The sequence below is a fragment of the Falco rusticolus genome, chromosome 2 (genome assembly GCF_015220075.1).
Source record: "Falco rusticolus isolate bFalRus1 chromosome 2, bFalRus1.pri, whole genome shotgun sequence".
NCBI lineage: Eukaryota > Metazoa > Chordata > Aves > Falconiformes > Falconidae > Falco > Falco rusticolus.
The window spans coordinates 30,388,257-30,410,295 of record NC_051188.1 but is presented as its reverse complement, the minus strand read 5'-3'; the positions used below and the strand labels follow the sequence as shown (position 1 = coordinate 30,410,295).

Below are 22,039 nucleotides of genomic sequence, written 5' to 3'. Positions count from 1 at the left end.
AAAGAAAAGACACAGTGAGCTCTTGTGCGTTGTAAGAAGAGCATCCCAAGCACTTATTTCTTTTTTGTTAGAAAGTACGTGTCTGCTTCATTGCCACACATGCCTCTTGATATTCTGCACAATGTGGAGTTCAAATGTAGAAGAGAAGTGCCGAGAGACTTTACCTTCAGAGACTGTCTCTTTGTTACATAATTCTCAGAATGAAGGAGCTTTTCATAATCCTCAAAGATCTAGAGCAACAAGAAAACAAAAATGCATCCAATTCATGTCCATCCTTCTACGTCCTGGTCCTTACCACCCCAGAGGAGCAGCAGAGGCCACAGCAGTGCCACCCTCTAACCCTTCACTGCAATGCCAGGCCCAGCTCACGGCCCGTTTTCCTTGGCTGGTTACCATGCAGTGAATTAATGCCCAGGAAGACTCCTCTTCAAAAGACTGCAGAGGGGAATACCACATATGGACGGGACATAGCAGGAGCTGGTGTGAGCCAACTAGGACAGAAGTAAGCCAGTGCCTGTGCAGCCTTCTCTTACGGGAGGGTGGATCTGCCGCCAGGACACGTGGGTCCAGCACGTGACATCGACTCACTCGTATCTCACGGTCATGACTCGCTGTGCAATTTCATGCAATACCCCAAACTGGTGACGGTGCACCCCATACTGGCATATATCAAAAGCTCCTTTTGTGAGGTGCCACCTCACCTGCCTTCAGCACCCTCGCTTGTTAAAGTTGTTTGCCCAGCGAGGGTCACTAGGAGCCGAGCACAGGCTGGCTTTTGCAGGATCGGGCCAAGGGAACCTTGTAGTTAAAGGAGACTGAGCAAGAAGGCTATGGGCAGACCATCTACCAAACTAGCAAAAAAACCCAACACTGCTATCCATGAATCACCTAAAAAAATGCTCACTTCCAGAATTCATACTTCAAAAATTTAAATATTAAATAAATGTAGCATGAGGACTGTTCCTGTGCAGTACTTCAGTATTAAAAGAAAAGATTAGCAGAGACACTAATTTTGCTCCAGTTAAGCTGCATTTGTGACCCAGTAATAATAAGCCTGATCTTTATTTAACCATCTTGGTAACTACAATAAAAGAAATAGTCTTTGGCCTTTTTACTTTGGCAATGAAATAAAGAATACCTCAGGTGACATGAGAACATAACCTGTGGACTAATAGGGATCATGGAATTAGACTAATTTCAGTTGATTCCAATGGATTTTTTGACCCACATTTGGTTCAAAACTGAGCCAAAAAATCAAAGTGAAAAATGGCAGCTAACCAAGGATCTAATTGCCTTAGCGTGGTAAGAGGTATACTCACACCTCAGTCCCCCAGTCAGGTACATGAGATTTCCTGTAATGCTAAAATTTCATCTAGTAACTCTTCCCCTCTGTCCCAAAGTATTATATATGGGCCATTTCAGGTCTATCAGTGCTGGAATACCATAAAACTGTTTAAAAAATGTGCACTCTGTTTCCCCACAATCTATTTACATACAAAGTCTGCAGTTCCACTCACATACGAGATACAATGCACACAGAGAGGAACAGAACTTGCTTTTAAACTAGGAGTTCTCCTGACACCTTGGCACGTATCCCCAGGTGTGTGCAGAGGGGGTACCTGTACTTCAAATGCCTTGTGGGGATTCTACTTTAGTAAAAGCAATGCCTAGTTGTGCAGTCCTGTGTGATCATTTTATGTGGAGGATGAAATCCTCTGCTATCGAAAGTGCACTTTTCCCAGCTAAGCACAAACAAATTAAAAAAAATATATATTCTAGCGTTTATACTTACCACATCATAATTTTGTTCCAGAAATTCTGCTACCAACAATTTGTGTCGTGTTAACAGGTCCTGGAGAAGAAGAGAAAAAGGTTACCTGAGAAAGTGTGCTTATTTGATTGTCCCATGATTCTCAAATGCATTTGAGTATTTTTTTGACCAGGCCATCTTTTAGAAGGTATTTACAACATTATTTCTATAGATAGAAAGCATTTAAAAACAATGCTGCATTGTGTGTTTAGTAGGATTTTAAGGAGAACTCAGTTAATGCTAACAGAATCGATACAAAACTATTCTAATACTCCTTATATTCCTTTTCCCTCCCACTTTTTTTCATGGTTAGTGGTCATAGTGCACAGTACTTACAATAAACTGGGGTAGGGGAAAGGAAGAAAGGAAATTAACCCTTTATGGAGGAATCAACTGTGGTCACAAAGCCAAATGTGGTTTACCTGCTACCCCACAGCTGGAAATGATGCTAAGCTCGATCAACTGCTATGGCTCATCTCCAAGAATACAACAAGGAAGACTCAAATTCAACCACTGTATATATACATTTATTTATTTATTTATTTAAAGCTTGAAAGTTAGGCACCAATCTAAGCTAGCCATCCAGGCTCCCTCCACAGCCACTCCCTCCCCAGAAAGGGGTCTCAGGTAGGAGGGATGAATCCCTTCTCAGCTCTTTTTCTGCCCAAGGTGGGCTCAGGGACAGAAGCAGTAGCAGACCTTCTAGAATGCCAGCTGGGATGCCTCCTATGCTAAAAGGCCAACTAATTCAAAGTTAAATTAAAGCAACCTCTCTCATCGAATGGGCATGCTAGAACTCAGCGACAGAAATGCAAATGTTCAGTTCCAGGAAAAATCAAGTCTCTTTACTAGATGAATAGCTATGAAATGAAGTGGGCAGTTTGAGGCATTTAAGTTTAATTTTTATCTTACTGCCTCTTTTGAAACATAACATTGATCACAATAAAAGCCTGATGAAGTCCATTCATGTTGGTATTTTTTTGGTGAATCAGATTCTGCTATCTTTTTCATTATCTTTTCCTTGGTTTTCCTACCCAGTCAGAGACTGAAGCTGATGAGTAGCTGAAGCAGATGCACAGACACATCCTCTACAGCATCACAAAGAAAAGAAATCCTTTAGATACTAATCCTTTAACTTATTTTTACCATCAGTTATAAGAGGAAAGCAGAGCGCCGTAAAATCCAGTACATATTTTTAATACATTCCTTTATTTAGCAGGATTGCCATGATAGCAGTTTAAAAGGCTGAGTGCAACAAACATGATTCACAAGCTTTTACACAGGGCACTTAGGAGGCAAGTACAACATTTTTCAATAGGGGGCACAAATGGAATATAATCCAAAATGAGTTTTTCACAGAAAATCACAAGAGAGCACGGAGCAGCAATATTATCAGGACTCTTTCCATCTGCTGCCTGTACCCTCCATAGCCAACTATATCTCCAAATACAAGCCATTTTCCTCTGCATTTTTAACAGCCCTGTTTCCTCTCTTCAGTGCACCTGGCTGAATTTAATTAAGTAGTACATCTCCAGATCATCAAAAATTCCAATACTTCTGTACTATAAATATCCTCAGACTTTAATGCACATTTAATTAAGCCCTCCTGTGGTGCATAGACTGTTCAAGGCTTTCAGCTCTGAACCAGACACCCTGGTGGCAACGCTACAAACCCAACATGGGGGCAACAGAACTGAAAACGTGAGTTCAGTAATCCAGCCAGCAAGTAATCATAGCGCTATTTTTACAGTATTAGAAATCAGGTAGCTCCATATTTCATGATTCAATTGCTTCCACATCACTACTTTCTATGCCAGCTATTCAGAGTAACAGAAATAATAGGAGATGAGACGAGCTGCTGGTTTATTTTGAGAACTGACCATGCTAAGAGGCAATTTAAAAAATAAAAATAAAAATGCAGTTTATGGACTTTCCCCCTGCATTTTAAAAGGTGAATTCTGTCCTATGTCTGAGGATGAACTCCTCATACCCCTTTCTTTCCAGTGCATGTAAGGATGTAGAATTCTATTTTTAAATCCTGCTAAAAATATACTTGGTTCACAGGGGACAGAAGTTAAGTTCCACAGATGTAGATCCACAAACATCAATCTCTTTTCTTTGGGGGAGAGCTGCAGCAGTCTGTGGTCCTTGCCACAGCTTAACTGACCCTTGTCCCCATCCTGCCTCCTGTTTGGGGTGAAGACTGTCCATCACCAACAACACATTCTGCTGTCATGCTCAAAGCAGGACCTGGGGAAAAGATGCTAATCTCTTCTGTCAAAGTAGGAACAGAGTCCAGGAGCACTTTTTCTGACCAGAGACAAATACTCTTCTGGGCACAGGGTAAAATGCCAGAGACAGAAGATTTAAATATCTGTTATGTTGCATTCTTATACAGTCCCACACTGTACTTGTCTGTGTTTCTGTACTACTTCCACTTTCATAACATTTACCGAATGAACACCATGACAGCACAACTTAAAACAATTGAAAGATGCTGCTATTGATTAATGGGTAGTTTGAATTGGTAATCCTGCTCAACTCAGTACTGAAGAATGCAACACTGCTCCAATGTGCAAATCTTTACCCCATTCAGTAGGTTAGCAAAACCAGGCCAGGTTTCAGTATGTGTTGAATCGCTGAGATGAATTCTTAACATTCCTTACAGCTATTCCTATGGTCTATCTAAATGTTTCTAATTAGCTTTGAGACAAAAGAATAAACAATGCCTTTCTATGACAGCAAGAAACAATGAGAGGAAAAAAAGAGAAAAAAAAGGAGTTATGTTTATATTTAGAAGAGTCTTTACCTGAAAGGAATTTTTCCCAGCTTTCTTAAATTATTTCTCAGAAATTAATTACCTTCCCTGTACATTAAGCTCATAGGCACCAAATTTTGCTCAAAGACTATACTAGCACCTTGTGGTAAAGAGAACGGTCGCATACAAACTCCAAGAAATCTGGCAGGCTTCACCCAACTTCATTTTTAATACAACACAGACTCTGTACAGAGTCTACGCAGTGCTTCCACCTACTTAGCTTGTAGCATTGCGGTCCTTACACTGAACCATGAGTCACAAAAGTAAGCATATGAATAAATTGTAAAATAAGCAGCGAGCATGACATTAATCCAAATCTGACTGCTGAATTCAGAAGGGACAGCAAAAATTACAAGGATTTCAAAAGTGAGTTTTAAATGATTGCTTCTATTCTGGTTGTGGTCATGATGGGTAGTGGTTTTTCTGCAGGGGAAAACAGGGAGAGAAAAAGGGTATGCATTTTACAAGAGCTGTATGTAATGTGATTAATTTGAGTTTTAAATGGTTGCATAAAAGACCTTGGGTTATCAAGATGAAGAACATTACTGAAATGTAAATCTGTATTGAATTAAAGATTCTTTGCAGACTTGACCACTGTTGTAAATCCTGTTACAATCAGACCAAGGATTAATTATGTCCTTTACTGAACAATAAAAAAGCCACCTAGTTTAAAGGCAACACAACATTTAGTGATGACTACTGATAAAGGACCATTTTTGACACAACACTATGATGCACTTTATATAAATAATTTACCTTGAATGTAGCAAAGGCATCAGAAGCTATATCAAATGTTGACATTTCCACATATTTAAAAAAGTCTCTGAACTGTTCTGAAAAAAGTATGATTTTGGCCAAGGGTTCATGCCGGATACACTCCCTCAGCATAATTCCACAGCGTAAGGCAATATTTGGGGTTTCATATCTGAAGAATGAAAAGAAACAGAAAAGATCACAACATAGAAGAACAAAGATAAACTGGCACTTTTCTAGCAACGGGGAACTTTTTAACATGGGGAATGTGTGTGCTAGAGGGGACATACACAGAGAAAGCTCCTAGCCACAGCACTGTACCCAGCTTCAGGATCCCAGCCCACAGCTAAGGTGCAGATACACAAATAAGGCTGCCAGCGTTTTCCACTGCAATCCTGTGTCTTCCCAAGCCAAAACACTCAGCCTAAGTGTGCATTACACTCATCTCCGCGGAAAGACTATGGGGAGGGCTTGATGTTTAACAGAGCTCCTTTACCCATTTAGATTTAGGAGAAAGCAAAGCCCATACAATATAACAATCTCCCTTTTCAGATTTAATTCTGAGCTCCTCAGTTTATCCAAGAAAAATATTAACATCTCATGACCATCCATCACCTCCCACTCCTCTTCTAGAGAAAGTCGCTCTAGAATATTAATGTCTAATGAGGATGGTAGAAAAAGTCTATCCAGGCAGCCTACACAGGATTAAGCTTTCTGTAGCTCTGAAGATCTTTTTGGCAGTTTAGGAGGAATTCTGCACAATCCCTCCTCTGCAGAGGCCACAATTTTGATCAGGAGACAAATATTCATTCCTCAAGTTACAACCCTGTGATGGCACACGCATTGCAATAGCCAGAAGCCAGCACGCTTCTCGATCTCGGAGAGGGAGGAAAAAGGGAGGCAATTCAGATCGTTTTCTATTTCTATAAAGTCTTGATTTCTTTAAAGCTGAAATTAATCTGAAACAAAACTGGTAGAAACACAATTTAGAGAGGGAAAAAAAAAAAAAAAGAAAAGATGAAATCCAACAGTCAGGAAAGACTTAAAATGAACTTCTTCCAGCAATTTTCAGTCATGTGAAGTGATGAAATCCAATGGAACAGAAAGCACGCTCTGTTTCAATAAGCCGGTTATACTATATCAGAACTGTGTATTATCACCCAGAGCTTATCAGCATCATTTTTCTTTGCACAATTAATTCCTATCACTAGGCCAAAAGAGAAGAAAAAAAAAAAAAAAAAAGAAGAAGAAAACCACAAAATGCCATCTGTGCTGTGAGTGGGCCCTCAATTTTACCACCAGCTTGCAATTTAAAAGAATGGTAGTGTTTTGTGAGCATACCAGAGCCGCATACTTCAACCTGATGTCAACAATAGTTGGCTTAATGAAAAATGAATTACAATTCCAAACAGGCAAATGAAACTTCCCACCCTCAAGGAAATGCAGGCACTCAAGCCTCTATTTGTTTCCTTTAGGGAAACATTTGCAAGCATGAATTTATAAGTCTTGAGACAACTGAAATTCACTGATGTTTCCCGCTGAGGCATACCTCTCCTAAACTCCATTAACAGGAATACTAATTTTCAGGGGAAAAGAGGCGGAATTGCTCATAGGAGTGCAGCCAGGAAAATATTTAATAGTTAGCTGGCTGAGGAGTATTTTGGTTGGAATAAAAGCAAATTACATTGTTTCCAGCACAATAACTTTTTAAAACATAAGTATCAACAGAATCATTCTTAGTCAAATGCTCCATTATTTGGAAGTGGGTTATGGACCTCTGGCTGGTCACATCAGTGAGGGAAGCTGGTTCTGGCTCCTAGAATATGCCTGGAAGAAGTTTACAGGCTGCCCAGTCATAACCGGCATGTTCTCTGCACCCACACTTAAATGCAAAGCCACCAGGCAGGAATGACAGAAATGTCTTTCAAAATCGCTTTTAATGAGCAATTAGTGCTCTACGCTGACGTATTCCCGCAGCAGAAAAAAAAAATACTGAGTTCTTCTCTGTTAGATAAGCTTACAGCCTAAAGAAACCCCCACGTACTGACTACTGGGGGCAACCAGAATATGAAATAATGGACTTGACATATTTCAAAACGCTTATTGTGAAGGCTGAAAGAGGGAAGACTGAGGGCAGGGATGCATCTCAGTGCAAAATGAATCATACTTGCATGGCTAGTGCAGAAGATGGTACAAGGAGAGCAGGCAGGACACTAGGAAGGCATCGAGCCTGGGAGACACAGTCTTGGCAAACAGTTATATTCTGATCTGATTTTACACTAACTTCCATAGCTTGAGTTTATCCTTGGATAAACTCAAAAGGAATTCTGCAACTTCAGCCAACATACCATTAAAGCTTTAACTGCACTGCGATATGAGGAGGTCATTACAAAACAGGTCAGGGCAGTGACCGAGTACATCAGAAACAGCATGTGGCATGATATAAACTCACAAAAGACCTTAGAAATTTGTCACTTGTGAGAAACAAGTGGCACAAACTTCAAGTCCCCTACAGTCACTGTACTAGAGGGAAAAGAATTTAAATTATAAAGAACCAGAGTTATTTCTGGACTAATGCAATATGCTGACACCAAAGAAAAAAATTGGCCCAAATATATCCAGCACTCTATATATACCAAACATTGCATTCATCTGAAATCCCGCTCGTACACAAAGCCTGCACACACACACAAAATAAGATCCTATTAAAGCAAGTCCTCAGGCACCACGAAGGTCAATTAACCTACCAAAAAAAAAAAGAAAAAAAAAAAAAGAAGTAGTGAAGTATGTGCTGTATGTTTTTCTGAAGCTGAGAAGCTGGAAGGAAGTAGCCAACAAGCAAAACGAAGCCTAGAAGCTAAGAACAGTTATCTCAAGCTGGCAGTGCCGCTGGAGTATTAGGCAGGAAACACTGGGCGGGAGCCCTGATTCAGGATCCTTCCCACTCAAGAGAGCTCACGTTATGCAACGAAAAAGCAACCTTTTGTTGATGCTGTTGGGAACTGACTGTCAGGGGGCAGAGGAAATCTTGCATCCAATACAAGTGAAACAATGACAAGCCTTCACAATAGTCCTGGACTCTTTCTTTTTATACATGGCAGATATTTTTATTTTTTTTTTCATTTTCCCTCCAGATAATGTCATAAAACAAACACGGAATGGTACAAGCCAGCCAAATCCATTTTCCTTTAGGCAGATTTTGATTTCACGTATTTAATTTAGCATTAAATAACTATGAAAATGCGTCCTTAAATCATGTTTTGAAGTGGTGGTGTCTAACATGAAGCACACGTTCCACAGTCTCACAGCTGACTGCAGACAAGTGCTGCACGCTGCAAGCAATATTCAGGGCTTCAGTAACGTATTCAGTAAAGGTGCCTCCCTTTGCTGTAGACACATATTTTAAGTATCATTTTTAGACAATGTCAGCAGCAGGACACAGGCAGGTAAGGCAGCATTGCATTTGACATCATTATGCTGTTCTGCAGCAGCTGCTCAGAAACCAACAGGGCTGTCTTCTGGACTACTGCTGATGAATTCAACAGCGCTTTCTAACAAAAAACTCCAGAAATGGCAATTCTGATACAGTGCAGTGCTGTGGAGAGATAGCCAAGAAATCAAGAAATCAAGAACAGGGAGCCTGAGGACCAAACTTACATGGACACGCTGCCGCACGCAGCAGGAATCTCCAAAAAAACACATTTAAATACATCCATTGGCTCAGGTCACCTATAGTAAAATGTCTGTCAGCAGTACATATGCATAAAATTAAATCTTTACCCTTGTCTTAATATTCTTGGTTATTACAGATGCCAAAGAATACCTGGGACATGATCCAAAAATAATTTTTAGCTTTAAATAAAGCCTAGACATATGGTAGCGATAACATGCACAATGTGCAAAAACAAAATGAGTGAAAAATCAAAAAAGCAAAGACAGAGAAAAGGGAAGAAAAATATCGTATCTACGTATGAAATTGAAAGCAGTTGTACAACGTAATGACTGAGAGAACTATCATCACCATCCTGAAACTGCTGGTTTGTGGTTTATATAAATGGTGAATTTTAATGAACAAATGAAACCAAAGTCCATTTAACTAACTTACTGATTTCCTTTCTGAGGAAGCTGGTGTTTAGTAACACTAAACAAGTCAAGAGTTTCAAAATTAAACCTAAACCACAACAAATCACTAAACTTGCAAGAGCAAGACCTAGCTCAGCCCATCCACCTGCGCAGGCTCCCCACTGCCCTGCCCGCAAGGAAGGCGGCAGGTCCACATCTATCGCAGCAGCCAAGAGCCTTGCCACCACGTTCAACCACAAGCTCACAGTTCTTGAAATCCCTGGGACTGACTAGTTCTCTTGATCACTTTTTTCCCTACTCAGCTGTGTTGGAATGAGGCCAGTTTTGCAGGAAATAACTATTTTCGAGGACTCACATGGCCATCCCTCTCTTGGCAGGGGTCTGCCCCTGGGAGAAGGGGGACGCTGACTGAAGGGAATTTTACCCTTGGGGCTGCAGCCTTGTCATGCACAAACCTTAGGTGGTGCTTAAGTACTTTCCTAACTCTGGCTGTGGAGCAAATGGTAAAAATGCAGCTCTTCAACCTCAAGAGCAAAACAGACACTTAAAAAACATTTCATTCTCTTATGAGTCTTTAGTTTAAAAGGCTCACATCATGTTTTTGAATGGCTGTTACTAGTGTGACCATAAAACTACTATGAGAGTCCACTTGTTTCATACCAATTAGCTAATACATGCACTTACTTCTACATCAGTTATTTAATCCCAATCACAAATATTCTCCTTTCCTTAGGGGTGTCCTGGTTTCAGCTGGGACCAAGTTAATTTTCCTTCTTAGTAGCTAGTACAGTGCTGTGTTTTAGCTATGCTGTGAGAACAATGTTGATAACCGCACTGATGGTTTTAGTCGTTGCTGGGTAATTTTTATACTAAATCAAGGACTTTTTGGTTTCTTGGGCCCTGCCCACCAGAATGCTGGAGGGGCACAAGAGACTGGGAGAGGACACAGCCAGGTCATCTGGCCTGAACCAGCCAAAGAGGTATTCCATATCATGGGACATCATGCCTGGTACAGAAACTTGGAGGGTTGGCTGGGGGGGATCACTGCTCAGGGACTGGCTGGGCATCAGTCAGCAGAGGGTGAGCAGCTGTACTGTGCATCACTTGGGTTTTTTTCCCTTTTCCTTTGGATTTTACACTTTTCCCCCACCTTTCCATCCTTATTGTTATTACTGTTGTTCTTATATCTTTATTCTGTTTAAATTATTGATTTGTTCTTATCTCAGTCCTCGAATTTTACATTCCTTTCCAATCCTCCTCCCCACCTCTCTGGGTGGGGGGCAGTGAGCAAGTGGCTGCGTGGTGCTGGGTTGCTGGCTGGGGTTAAACCACGACAAGGGGAAAAGTAAACAAAATCCTAAAGCCAGAAGAAAACTGAGCAGACAACTGTAGACTTCAAGGGCTGGAAAAGCAAAGCTTTTCACTGAATGGAAGGTGCTTTCAGTCAAAAGTAAAGGGGACAGAAACCTCAAGTGTTTTAGGCCAACACTTGTGCACACTTGAATGCAACTGTAGTTGATGTCCACTCCACACAGTAGTCTATTCCCCCTCCTTGGCCAACTTACCTTGGAAACCATGGGGTTACAGCTGAGCACTGACTCCTTCAAAGGTTAAAAGACCCCAAAAACAATGCTGGAAGTTGTGGAGTTCATTACAGAATTAATTTAAAGTTGAAGTTCACATGTGGCTACAAGCATTGAAGAAGTCTGTCCCACAGACACAACTATTCTTTTATGCATTTTTGCTTCTCTGTTCTACCGCATAGGGGGGCAGTTTGACTCCAGTTATTTACAGACACCACTATAAGACACTCCTGCAATGCAAAAAGGTCTAAATGAAACTCGGCAGTCATCAACAATGCCACCCAAGAGTTTAGGGCAAGAACTGAAGTACACATCATGTGGGGAGCAGTCAAAAACAATCAGCACATAGTTATTCTAATGCCAGGTTTGAAGAAGAAATAATGGCCAAATAAAATAATCCAGTATAGAGTTAAGTGGAAAGTCAATATGAAAGAAACAGAATAATTAACCTGGAACACAATCTGAAAATCCTTTTTTGTTGTTGTTTTTGAAACTAAGAGTGAGAAGAGATCAACTACAATGCCAGCATGTGCCAGGTAACGCTCTTTAATAAAAATCAGATTAAAGCACCCACCCTTTTAGAAGCATGAATAGGATATGTGGATGGGCACTAATGTATTCCACAGTAGGGCTGCGTGTACCAATTTGTCTTCTCAAGATGTTGTTAAATATCTGGGAAACGTCCTTCTTGCCCTGTTAAAGAAGCAAAATATATCTTCAACTGGAAAAACATGACCAAATGACCATTTACTATAAGCTCTATTTAAAGCAGAAATGAAATTGAAAACAAAACAAGTTGGTCTCTTTTCTTGAACTCTCTACAGTCCCACCACCTCGTACTTGCTGTTTCTTCAAGAAGGCTTCTTCTGTTGGGTGGCTCTGAAGACCACTGATGATCCCCCCACTCCATTTCCACCTTTCTTTGTCTAAATGTAGATGTGCACCCCCCCTTATTCTGTCAAGCACGTCCCTGGTTATCTTAAATAGCAACATTCAAACACAAAAAAAAGCAAGCCACTACTCTGAGACAAACATGCTTTTGCAGTGTGTATTATTGCTCCCACAGTCTCCAAATCTGAAGTTGTCAAGCTAGCACCAAGCACATCGCCCCACAGCCTAAACTTACAAAGCTAAAGCTTTTCATTATTCAAATGCAATCAAAGCCAGTGACTGCATTTTTGAAAATCAGGATTCAATTTAAAACTGCAGCCAATATTTCACCACGAAGAACGAATTACTACTGACAAAATGGCTGCATCACATCTCTGCTTTAGTCACAAGAAGATCCTTCACTTTGTCCTAATTTTCTCCTGTATACAGGTATCTATCTGCACAATTGTGTTTTATCTTTGAATGCTTCCCTGTGCAAGTAGCTTTTCAGAAGGTCTTTTGAAAGTATGTTCTATTCAGCCACAGGGTTTGACAATACATCTTGAATTAGAAGTCCTCTTCCTCCCCCACTGCTTTCTGCCTTGGCCACAGGAGACAAATTGATGTGTGAAATTAATGGAGGAGGGGAGACTGCTGCACTAATGAGCAGTAATCAAGGCACTGAATCTACAGCGGGTCACTATGCACAGGGCAAGCTAAAGGTTACTCATAATCCGTACGTGCTCATTGATCTGTCTCGAGAGGGCAAACATTCCTTGGTGGAGAACTTATCGAATGTCTGAAGCCAAGGAGCAGATAGTTTCACACAGAGGGAAATTCCCTGGTTTCACCTCTACAAATAAATCACTGCTGAGAAACACAAAATATTCTGCTTTCCTGCTCTTTCCAATCCAGCTGGTTTGGAGACATGGGGAATTCAATAGGAGAATCATGTCAGAGCAGGCCAGTCCATCTGCCTCTGTCTGCAACACTTTTGAACCTTGGACATTGTCTTAATTAGGCTAAATTGACTATAAAGTCATCCCATTCTCCCCTGTCTTTACAACACTCATAATGTACGCCTGGAATCCTGTGATCCCCAGTGGCTGCAGCAGTTGCTCCAAGACAAAAACAATCCAGACAGAGAAGAGCTGTTGAAAGGGCAAGGTGAAAATGGCCAAAAATTAAGTGATCCTCTCTGCTATGCCAAATCTTACGTTACTTAATATTAGTGGCACTGCAGCATTACATCCAATAGCAGAGAAGAGATACTTATATATCTATATTTATCTCAGAGAGGAGATATCCAATATAATTGGATATATCCAATTATATTCAATTTTGTAGAAACCAGCAATAGTGAAAGCCAGAGAAGTTAGTCTCTCTGGATTCTCCTGGAGGGAATGGAACCAGATAGGACGGAGCCAAAGCAGACTTCCCTTACCACCTGACATCTATAAAAATTGTAGGAATACTCTTGCAACACTTCTTATTTGGATCCATGATTCAGTTTTGCCTTATAATGAAATACATATGGCCACTGAAGCACAAGATAAAGCAGCACTTAAGGAGAGAAAGTGGCTAGACAAGAACAAAAAACTGCAAAGAATGCCATTATGTAAATAACAAGTTGTATGATACCTATATCATAATTTTGCTCCCATTTCAAGACAAAGTAAGGGAAAGCTGCTGTTGTCACCAGTCCGGGGCTCGTGGGTTATTTACTACCTCTTTTAGTGGCTTTACAGCTTGTGAACCTTTAAGCTTACGTGGAGTTATTAACATCTATTTTTTTAGTTGACTTTTTCTGTATGCACACTTTCCTCAGTTCTTTAAAGTTCAACAATAAATTTCGTATTTTAGATTTCCAAAATTCTAGTCTGATCTTGATTCTGGGCTCCTGCCCAAACTCAACTTCAGTGCTTCATAACAACATCATCACCAAAATTACATCTTGTCTGTTGAGTGGCAGAACCAATAAACCTGTGTTTTGTATAGCTGTGCGATGGATACGTGCAAGTCTCCCCTACACACCCGCTCGCCCCCAGCCACACGTGCTGTAAGTGTGCTGGCAGATTGAGCACAAATGAGACAGGACTTGAGTCTGTGCTTCTGCCTTTTTCTCAGTGGGGACATCAGCTCTGGCCTCACTCCTCATCAAGTTCCATGAAGTCTTTGAAAATACATCTTCAATGGGAAGTACAGCTGTGCAAAATTGGGATCAAAGTGGGCAGCAGGGTTGGTGAGGAGGAGACAGGGAGTCAGGACAGAACAAAGTAACCTACATAAACATTATTCCCTTCAGATATTAAATTTTTAAGTAATTTGTGATTTTACTTTCTACCATTACATACAGATCAAAAAATTAACTTGCATGTTATAAAGTGATGACATGGCTTATACAACAAGAAACCTAAATGCCAACTGTGGCCACCAATATAACAAAATAGAAGCAGAAAAGTTGATAAACTGAAAAAGACAATGAGAGTACGAAGGCAAAGCAGCACGCGCTCTTACTATCCTCTTGTTCAATGACACTTTGTTTCTACTGTTTTGCCAAAAGAGTATGTATAACAGCTCTCCTCAAGACTGAAAAGGTTTTATCATGGAGAAATCTGTTTTGCAATACGAGTTATTAGAATTGTTTGCAAGAACCGTTATTCAGCAACAGATTAGGTATTTCATTCAGTGCTTGCATTTGAAGACTGCGGGTTCAATATGTCCACACAGATTTTTTGTCTGACAAAAGAAATACAGACTGTCAGTAACCAAAAGAAAAAGGCAGTAGTTTCCCTTCTGTGGTGTATTTGCTAACAATATCTTCTCCTCCTTCCTCTCCTTTTTTCTTAAAAAAAAATAAATTACCAGATTTTTAGGGGTTTGAGTTAGGGTTCTTTTGGTTGGTTGCTTGCTTGCTTTTTGGGGGGTTTTGGTTTTTTTTTGGGGGGTTGGGTTTTTTTTCTTGGTTGGTTGGGGTTTTCTTGTAAAAAAAACCCAAACATTTACCAGTAAGCTGGAGTGGCAGGGAGAAGACAAATGAAAGGATCTCAATAAATTCGAGCATTAAAAAAAAAATCTCCTGAACTTCAGACCTGAGGAAGAGAACATTTTCAAAAATTAATATAAAATAAATAAATAGGTCCCTTGAATCCTGGCTTTACTGAGGTCAGGGGAGAGAGGGAAGAGGGGGAAAAGAAAACATAAATCTCCCATCATTCCTCCCTTTCATTCATTTACAATATGGAAAGAAAAGCAAATTAACAATAACTTCAATAAGGGAGAAAACTTCTACAAGAAAGTAACTCCCACAAAAGGTGGCTCTGAGAGCATCAGACAATCTCTCTAGGGAACTGATTTTTAAATTCAGCAGCCACCCAGCCCTATATGTTGGGTACCACTCCTGCTTCAGACCTCAGCAGTGGAGGTTTGGTTCCTGGGAACTGGGGTTTTCTCACTGCTCGGAGACGCTCATACACTTGTGACGATCCACCAGTGCCCAGGAGCCATAGGAATCACAGGACTCCTAACAGCAGTCCCCGAGGACCACTATCCTGGCTGGCCGTAGACCACAGGAATACTATAATGACCTGCCAGTGACAAAGTTTCTTTCCAGTTCCTACCAGTCAAAGGTCAATTAAAAGGGTCTGTATTTATCCTGACTTACTGCAATCTTTTCTACCATAACTCTTCTCCTTATTTATAAGCAAGTTCAGCTGTCTTAGTAGTTGCCTACTAAGTTTTTGGCTTTAACAACAAAACTGGCAAGGAGTTCCAAAGAATACATAATTTTATACACAAATATACAAAATTAAACAATAAATACACATATATATTCATATTAATCTTTCTGCTGGCAAAAAAAGTTATATTCCTTTCTTCTTTTAATCCAAAGAATTAAGTGGGGGCAACCCAATTTAGCTTGCTACCTGCTGCCAGTTTTTAACACTTTCTTCAACTCCTTTCCTCTCAACTAAACCATGCTAATGTTTTTCAGTCTTTGTAGCATGAGGTTTTCCCATGCTTCCAAGTATTTTTAATCCATGTCCCTGGACCCCTTCTAAATTGGACAACCCCTTCAGAGACAGTGGTCTGTTCTAGCTGTACTATCCCAAAGAGGTTCACCGCTGCAGCTTACAAGGTTGGTCATAAACATTATTCTCAGCATCATTTCCTATCTTGTTTGGATACACATGGCAATATTTCTTTATTGGTTTTATTTTAATAAAAAAAATGTCATCAGATCCATTGCATTTACTTCCAGTATATAAACACATCTATCAGGACACTGACCAATCTACAGCAGGTGCATTCTTCAGCATGTAAAAAACAGTTTTAAATGCAATAAAATTATTTAGACTTCAGAAGAATACAGCTTTACTCACTGACAGCACTGAGAGCAAGGAGATGCTGACTTACCTCAAAATCTATCAGTTGCAGGTTGGCAATAAGCGTCACTAGAAGGCCACTGTTGTATAGCTCTTGTGCCAGCTGAGCCACAATCTCTGTAGGTGGCTCCTTGTCTGTGGTCCCACACAGAATTTCCTTCATTGCTTGCAGAGATTTTGACACTTCCTCTGATGCCTGCTCGCCAGCAGATACAGGTTTTGTTTAAAAAAAGGAAAAGAAAAAAAAGAAAAAAAAAGAAAAAAGAAAGAAAAAGTGATTTATTTTAAAGACAAGCAGTTCAAAAAAAAAGCTTCTAACCATACTTAACGTGATCGTTATCTATATTAAAATGGTTTAATAATTTTATGTAAATCACCAAGGCTGGAGTATCCACACTGGATCTTGCAGGTCGTACACAAGCATATTCAATTTAAACATAGCATGCATTCACTTACAGACCACAGGCATAAAATAAGGGCGGGAGTGTAATTACCAACTGGCATCAGCAAGATCTTTTCTGGGTTTGGAGACAGATGCTGACCTGCAGCAGCAGCAGCACTTTCACCATTGCTCCCCCCAACCTCCCCAGTGGGTTCCGTTGACACACGTGGGGCAGGAGGTGCCAGATGGAGGTACCAAACTGTCTGGCTCTGCCTGCCTGCAAGGTGGCCGCTGTGCAGATTTCCCATCAACTGCTTCTTGATAGAGTGTCCCAGCTCCTTTACTGGTAACCCAGATAAATCCTTACACCCCTGCGCCATGGTTTAACCTGGCAGGCAGCTAAACATCACACAGCTGCTCGCTCACCCCCCACCCCCCAGTGGGATGGGGGAGAGAATTGCAGGGGGGAAGTAAAATTTGTGGGTTGAGTTAAAGACAGTTTAACAGGACAGAAAAGGAAAGGGGGAAACCAAAAGAATAATAAATAAAACAATTAGAATAGACAAGTGATGCACAATGCGGTTTCCCACCACCCGCTGACCGATGCCCAGCCAGTTCCCGAGCAGCAGCCCCCGGCCAGCTTTGCCCCTGGTTTATATGCTGAGCATGGCACCGTATGGTATGGAATAGCCCTGGGGTCAGCTGGGGCCAGCTGTCCTGGCTGTGTCCCCTCCCAGCTTCTTGTGCCCCCCAGCATGCTCACTGGTGGGGTGGGGTGAGGTGAGAAGCTGAAAATTCCCTGACCTAGTACAAGCACTGCTTAGCAACAACTGAAACATCAGTGTGTTACCAACATTATTCTCATCCTAAATCCAAAATGCAGCGCTATACCAGCTACTAGGAAGAAAATTAACTCTATCCCCGCCAAAACCAGAACACCCTGCTGGCTTTGCATTGCCACCACCTAAGTCTCCTCATCATGTGCGGTTTGAGCCAGCATCTTCCGCAAAGGATTTGCCTACTGAGAACACAGGCACTCCAGTCTCAGGTTGGGAAATTAATTAAATTAAACAATTTGCTATAGTAAGGCTCCACATCTGCCACCAAGCAAACTAAAATTAGTCCTTCAGCTTTTGCTCCCACCTAGCTTATACATTAGTGTGTCTGTGCAATGCTTCAAATACCAAATGTAGAGGACAAATCAGGAATTACCTGATGAAGTATCTTGACCAGAAATCTTACAACAGGAAAATGAAGGAGAAACATGTATAAACACGTAACAGCCTAGCATCTGTGGCATTCAGCAGGTTTAAATCAGACGTGAACGATAACGTCCCAGTTCCCAAGGGAAACAACCGCTGGTCACAGCATAGCAGCTCTGGCTCACACTCTCCTCCCAGGTTTGCTCCACTTTGTATAAATGAAGACTCCGTGGAGCAAAGGTGATATTTTTTCCCATGTTTGTGCATGCTTTAAACGCCATCTGCTCCAGCCATGGGGCTGTGGAGGCAATGGTTTCTTCTGGGTCGGGGTACGTTTAATACATGCATGACCCACAGCAAGTCTGGTTTGATTTTTTGGCAGGGAGTGGGAAGGAAATAAGGGACAGGTTTGAAAGCAAAGCTGAGGATGGTTAAAGATGTTGAAGATAGGACAGCATTTCACATCTATAGCGCAAAACCTTTACTTGAAATCAGCCCTTCATTAGCTTAGCAGAGCAGGGGAGCAATCACGACACGCAGAGAAAACCCAAGATTCTTTTGTAAAAGCTAACTGGACATTAACGGATGTTCAAAGCTCAATCAGTAATTTCAATCTCTCTCTCTCAGAAACCGAAAGAAAAAATGTCATGTTCTCAAATACCACCCATCAATCTGCATAAAATAACTGCTTCAGAGAGGTATCTCTCAATTGCTGCTGATCTCCCAACACTTCCAATACTGATTTACATCACCGATTTTATTCACAGTAGTGAATTAAAAAAAACTAGAAAAAGCCTAGAAATCCTAAAAAGCCATTAAAATCCTACAAACCCAATAAAAGGCCACTTTCATGTTGCATCTACCTTGAAGATTCAAGCATTGATTTTGCACGACAAAGAAATGTTCTCCCCCAGTCTGTCTGTATCTAATCCCAGTTTTCTGCTGGTTGAGTTAGGTCAGCATGAGCAGCATGTAAATGAATATGACTATGTGATAACTTTAACCACAGCAGAAGTCTTGTTTCTTACCATCGCCAGCAGAAGAGCCTATTTTTACCTCAAATGTTAGTGGTATGTCACTAGAGATATCCCACAGAGTACAGATGGGATTAACAACAGGGGTGCTATCTTGGAAACTAAAGCTCTAAATCTTTATAAGAGCTGTGAAAATATTTTCATATCAAAGGAAAAACCCATATATTTTTGGCTTTTCACCCATTCTGCTGGGCAGGGTGCGAATATCTCTGGTATTCTGTGGGTTAAAAAAGAATTAATACCTTTCCTTTCAAGTATAAGTACTCCTTTCTGATATGTAGAAAAATCTCTGCAAGACTCCGCTTTAGGTTTAATTCTCCAAAAGGAGGCCAAAAAGTAAAGCACTGCAGGAAAAAATAAAACTACAGAACACCGCAGTGTTGATGGGCACACTTAGGGACCACAGCTGTATTTCTCTGATCATCTGCCATCCCATCCGCTCATCATCTCTGCTTTTCTACACGCAATTTACCTTTCGTGCTCAACCTCCTCCCCCCTTCATATCCTCTGGATACTCTGTGGTTTGACATTCAACCTGCCACCAAAAGCTATTCCCAGTCAAATCTAAGGCGGCTTTTCAGTGCCTATCCCTCATAATCTATCTGGAGGAAAACCATAATCCTGAACACATATTCTTAAATTAACACCAATTCTAGCCTCCACTTTGACATTTCCACTTAACCTTACAGCATTTTTAGAATAATACCCTAAGTACATAAGCACTGTTTCTGGGATGGAAACTTGCTCAAGACACAGGGCGGGGGGGGGACACGGGGGAAAAGACATTCCAAGATCCAAAGACCTAAGATGCATCCAAAATAAACAACAAAGCAAATACATTCACTCAAATACATGGAAAATACAAGATGACAGAAACATAGCTACAGAACAGCTTGTCAGAAGCCAGACTGGTCCTGAGCCTCTTTAGGAAAACTAGCAAAAAACCCCATCAAAACCTCAGCAGGACACCCTTCCCCCCAACGATGCCACAAACAGAATTTCAGTGGGGGAAAAAAAAAAGAAGAAGAGAGAGAGAGAGATTTGCTAGAAACTCAAAGTCTATGAGCTCTGTAATAAAAACTATGACTTCTGTAAATCTATGTATTTTCCATCATTGGCAACAGCAACAATAGCAAAGTGCTGCAACTGTCACTTCAGCAGAAGTTATAGAGCAAAAGAAAAGGTTTTATGAAATATCTAAGCACTTTAAGCCATCTACCTCATTCTTGCAATTAAGCACAATCTTATTTCCAGCAGATTTTCCTTTTACTCTCACAGTTCGAGTCCTTTACACCATGACTGCATTTAAGCCATTATATTTAGAAGAAGAGGGAAAAGCTGGGGGGTGTGTGGGGGTGTTACACATATTACATACAAATGTTAAAAGTGGGATATGTTGAATTTTGGACAGTTAAAGTTTGCAGACAGGGACAACAAAGCACAAGATGCAAGCTGATCCCCAGCACACACATTAATGTAGTGTTTGTGTTGCTGTCACCGCACAGACATCAGGATCTTGACCTCCAAAACATCCAAACTTGGGAAGATACAATTAGAACACTAAAATTCAGGGTGGGTACATGGGTAAGTCTCAAATGAGCTAGAAGGTTGATGTGCAATAGGTTGTGTAAGGGAGGGAAGGTGAGCACAGCCACACCCCCCTGCGCAATGAAAGGCAGTTTGTGCAACGTTGGCTATTTCTTCTCTACAAGAAATAACTCTTTATCCACAGAGCATAGTTTATAGTGACCAGCAACCCACAAGAGTTGCTGTGTCCATTCTGAAATACAGTATTTTGTGTAGATGTTGAAATCCAACAAACCTGGGATTACTCTGCTAACTCTACTGGACTAGATGATCAACAATAGCCTTGGAGCTGGAAAACTGACAATGTAGATAAGACAATATAACTTCTCTAAGTTAAATTATAAATGTGTTCAACTTCTCCAGCTTATAAAGTTGATTTTTTTTCAGCATAGATGTGTCTTTCCAAACCTACCAGCAGATTGAGTTGAAGATACTTGTCTCAAGCTTATTTTCCTTGTAGATCAAACAAAGTCTTGTCATTCTTGACTTAACAGGATCTTAACACAAAGGAGCTTACGAAGAAGCTCTTCCTTGAAAGTCTGGATGAAAAAAATCTTCCCTGAAAGACCTCAAGACTCTCCTCTCCGCAGTCTAACACACACATGGAGACCAGCCGATTTTGATGCAAAGGTCTAGTCTTTATTACAGAACAGACAACATTACTATGCCTATACTGAAATATCACCATACAGCAATGTTGATATTCTTTTCCCACAGCACTAATACTGGGTTCTTCAGAACTTGCTTTGCCAGGTCTAGAAGACAATTTTAAGTTTTATCTATTTTTATTTTTGACTGATATTTAAAGGAAGGCCAAAGTGCATGACAGTGTTCTTAGGGCAGTAATTTAGCATTAAGAAATGCTGGAAAACAGTTAATCTTTCTCTGTATTTCACAACTATGCAAGACAGTTCCATAAGGAATGTCTTCGTTTTTTCATTAAGGGATTACAAAGAAATCTTCCAAGTTTTAATTTTTTTCTGTTCTTCTAAAATCTTCCAGGGAGATATTAAAGAGTAGCACAGAAGGCTAAAACAAAGGTCTTATCTGTTGTTCACACAGAAAGCTGAATGTTTATTTCCATAATTACATGGGTTGGGACTTTCCATACTCAAAGCTGTTGGTTTTTTTGCAACACTGCCTGTGCATGATATAGCAAAACAAACAAAGCAGATCTGCTGCTTCAGAGATCAAAACTTCATACAGGCAGTTTTTTTAAAAAAAACTGATAGCACAGCACAGAGATAATTTACCAAGACTGCCCAGCTTCAGCAAATTACATTTCTAGCTGTTCCAAGTGGCTTAATAAAAACTACCTCTCTACTTACTAATGCTGCGTTCCCCTCTCCTTAGCTACTTACAGCAATTTCACACTTATCTTAAAAGTGCCTATTAACTGCTTGTGATCCAGACCTATTATGCTTGTCAAAGAGAGAGAGAAAGAGGGATGTCCTGTTATGCAATGTAGATCCATCGCATCTCTTTTTACTCGCCTCCAAGGGAGATTACAAAAACCATAAGGGGAAAAGTAT

The 22,039-nt window shown here is 40.6% G+C and overlaps 1 protein-coding gene across 7 annotated transcripts in view; it reads right to left on the bottom strand.

Annotated features, from left to right (window-relative positions):
* The window catches only part of CAB39L (calcium binding protein 39 like), a 68,165-nt gene that overhangs the window by 10,110 nt on the left and 36,016 nt on the right, over positions 1–22,039 (bottom strand). For all 7 annotated transcript variants that reach the window (XM_037375952.1, XM_037375951.1, XM_037375950.1 and 4 more), the window contains 5 exons: positions 16,334–16,498; positions 11,622–11,740; positions 5,385–5,553; positions 1,793–1,852; positions 165–230 (listed from right to left, as the gene is read on the bottom strand). In XM_037375952.1, coding sequence (XP_037231849.1) covers positions 165–230; positions 1,793–1,852; positions 5,385–5,553; positions 11,622–11,740; positions 16,334–16,498 — 579 coding nt within the window. The remainder of the gene's footprint in view (positions 1–164; positions 231–1,792; positions 1,853–5,384; positions 5,554–11,621; positions 11,741–16,333; positions 16,499–22,039) is intronic.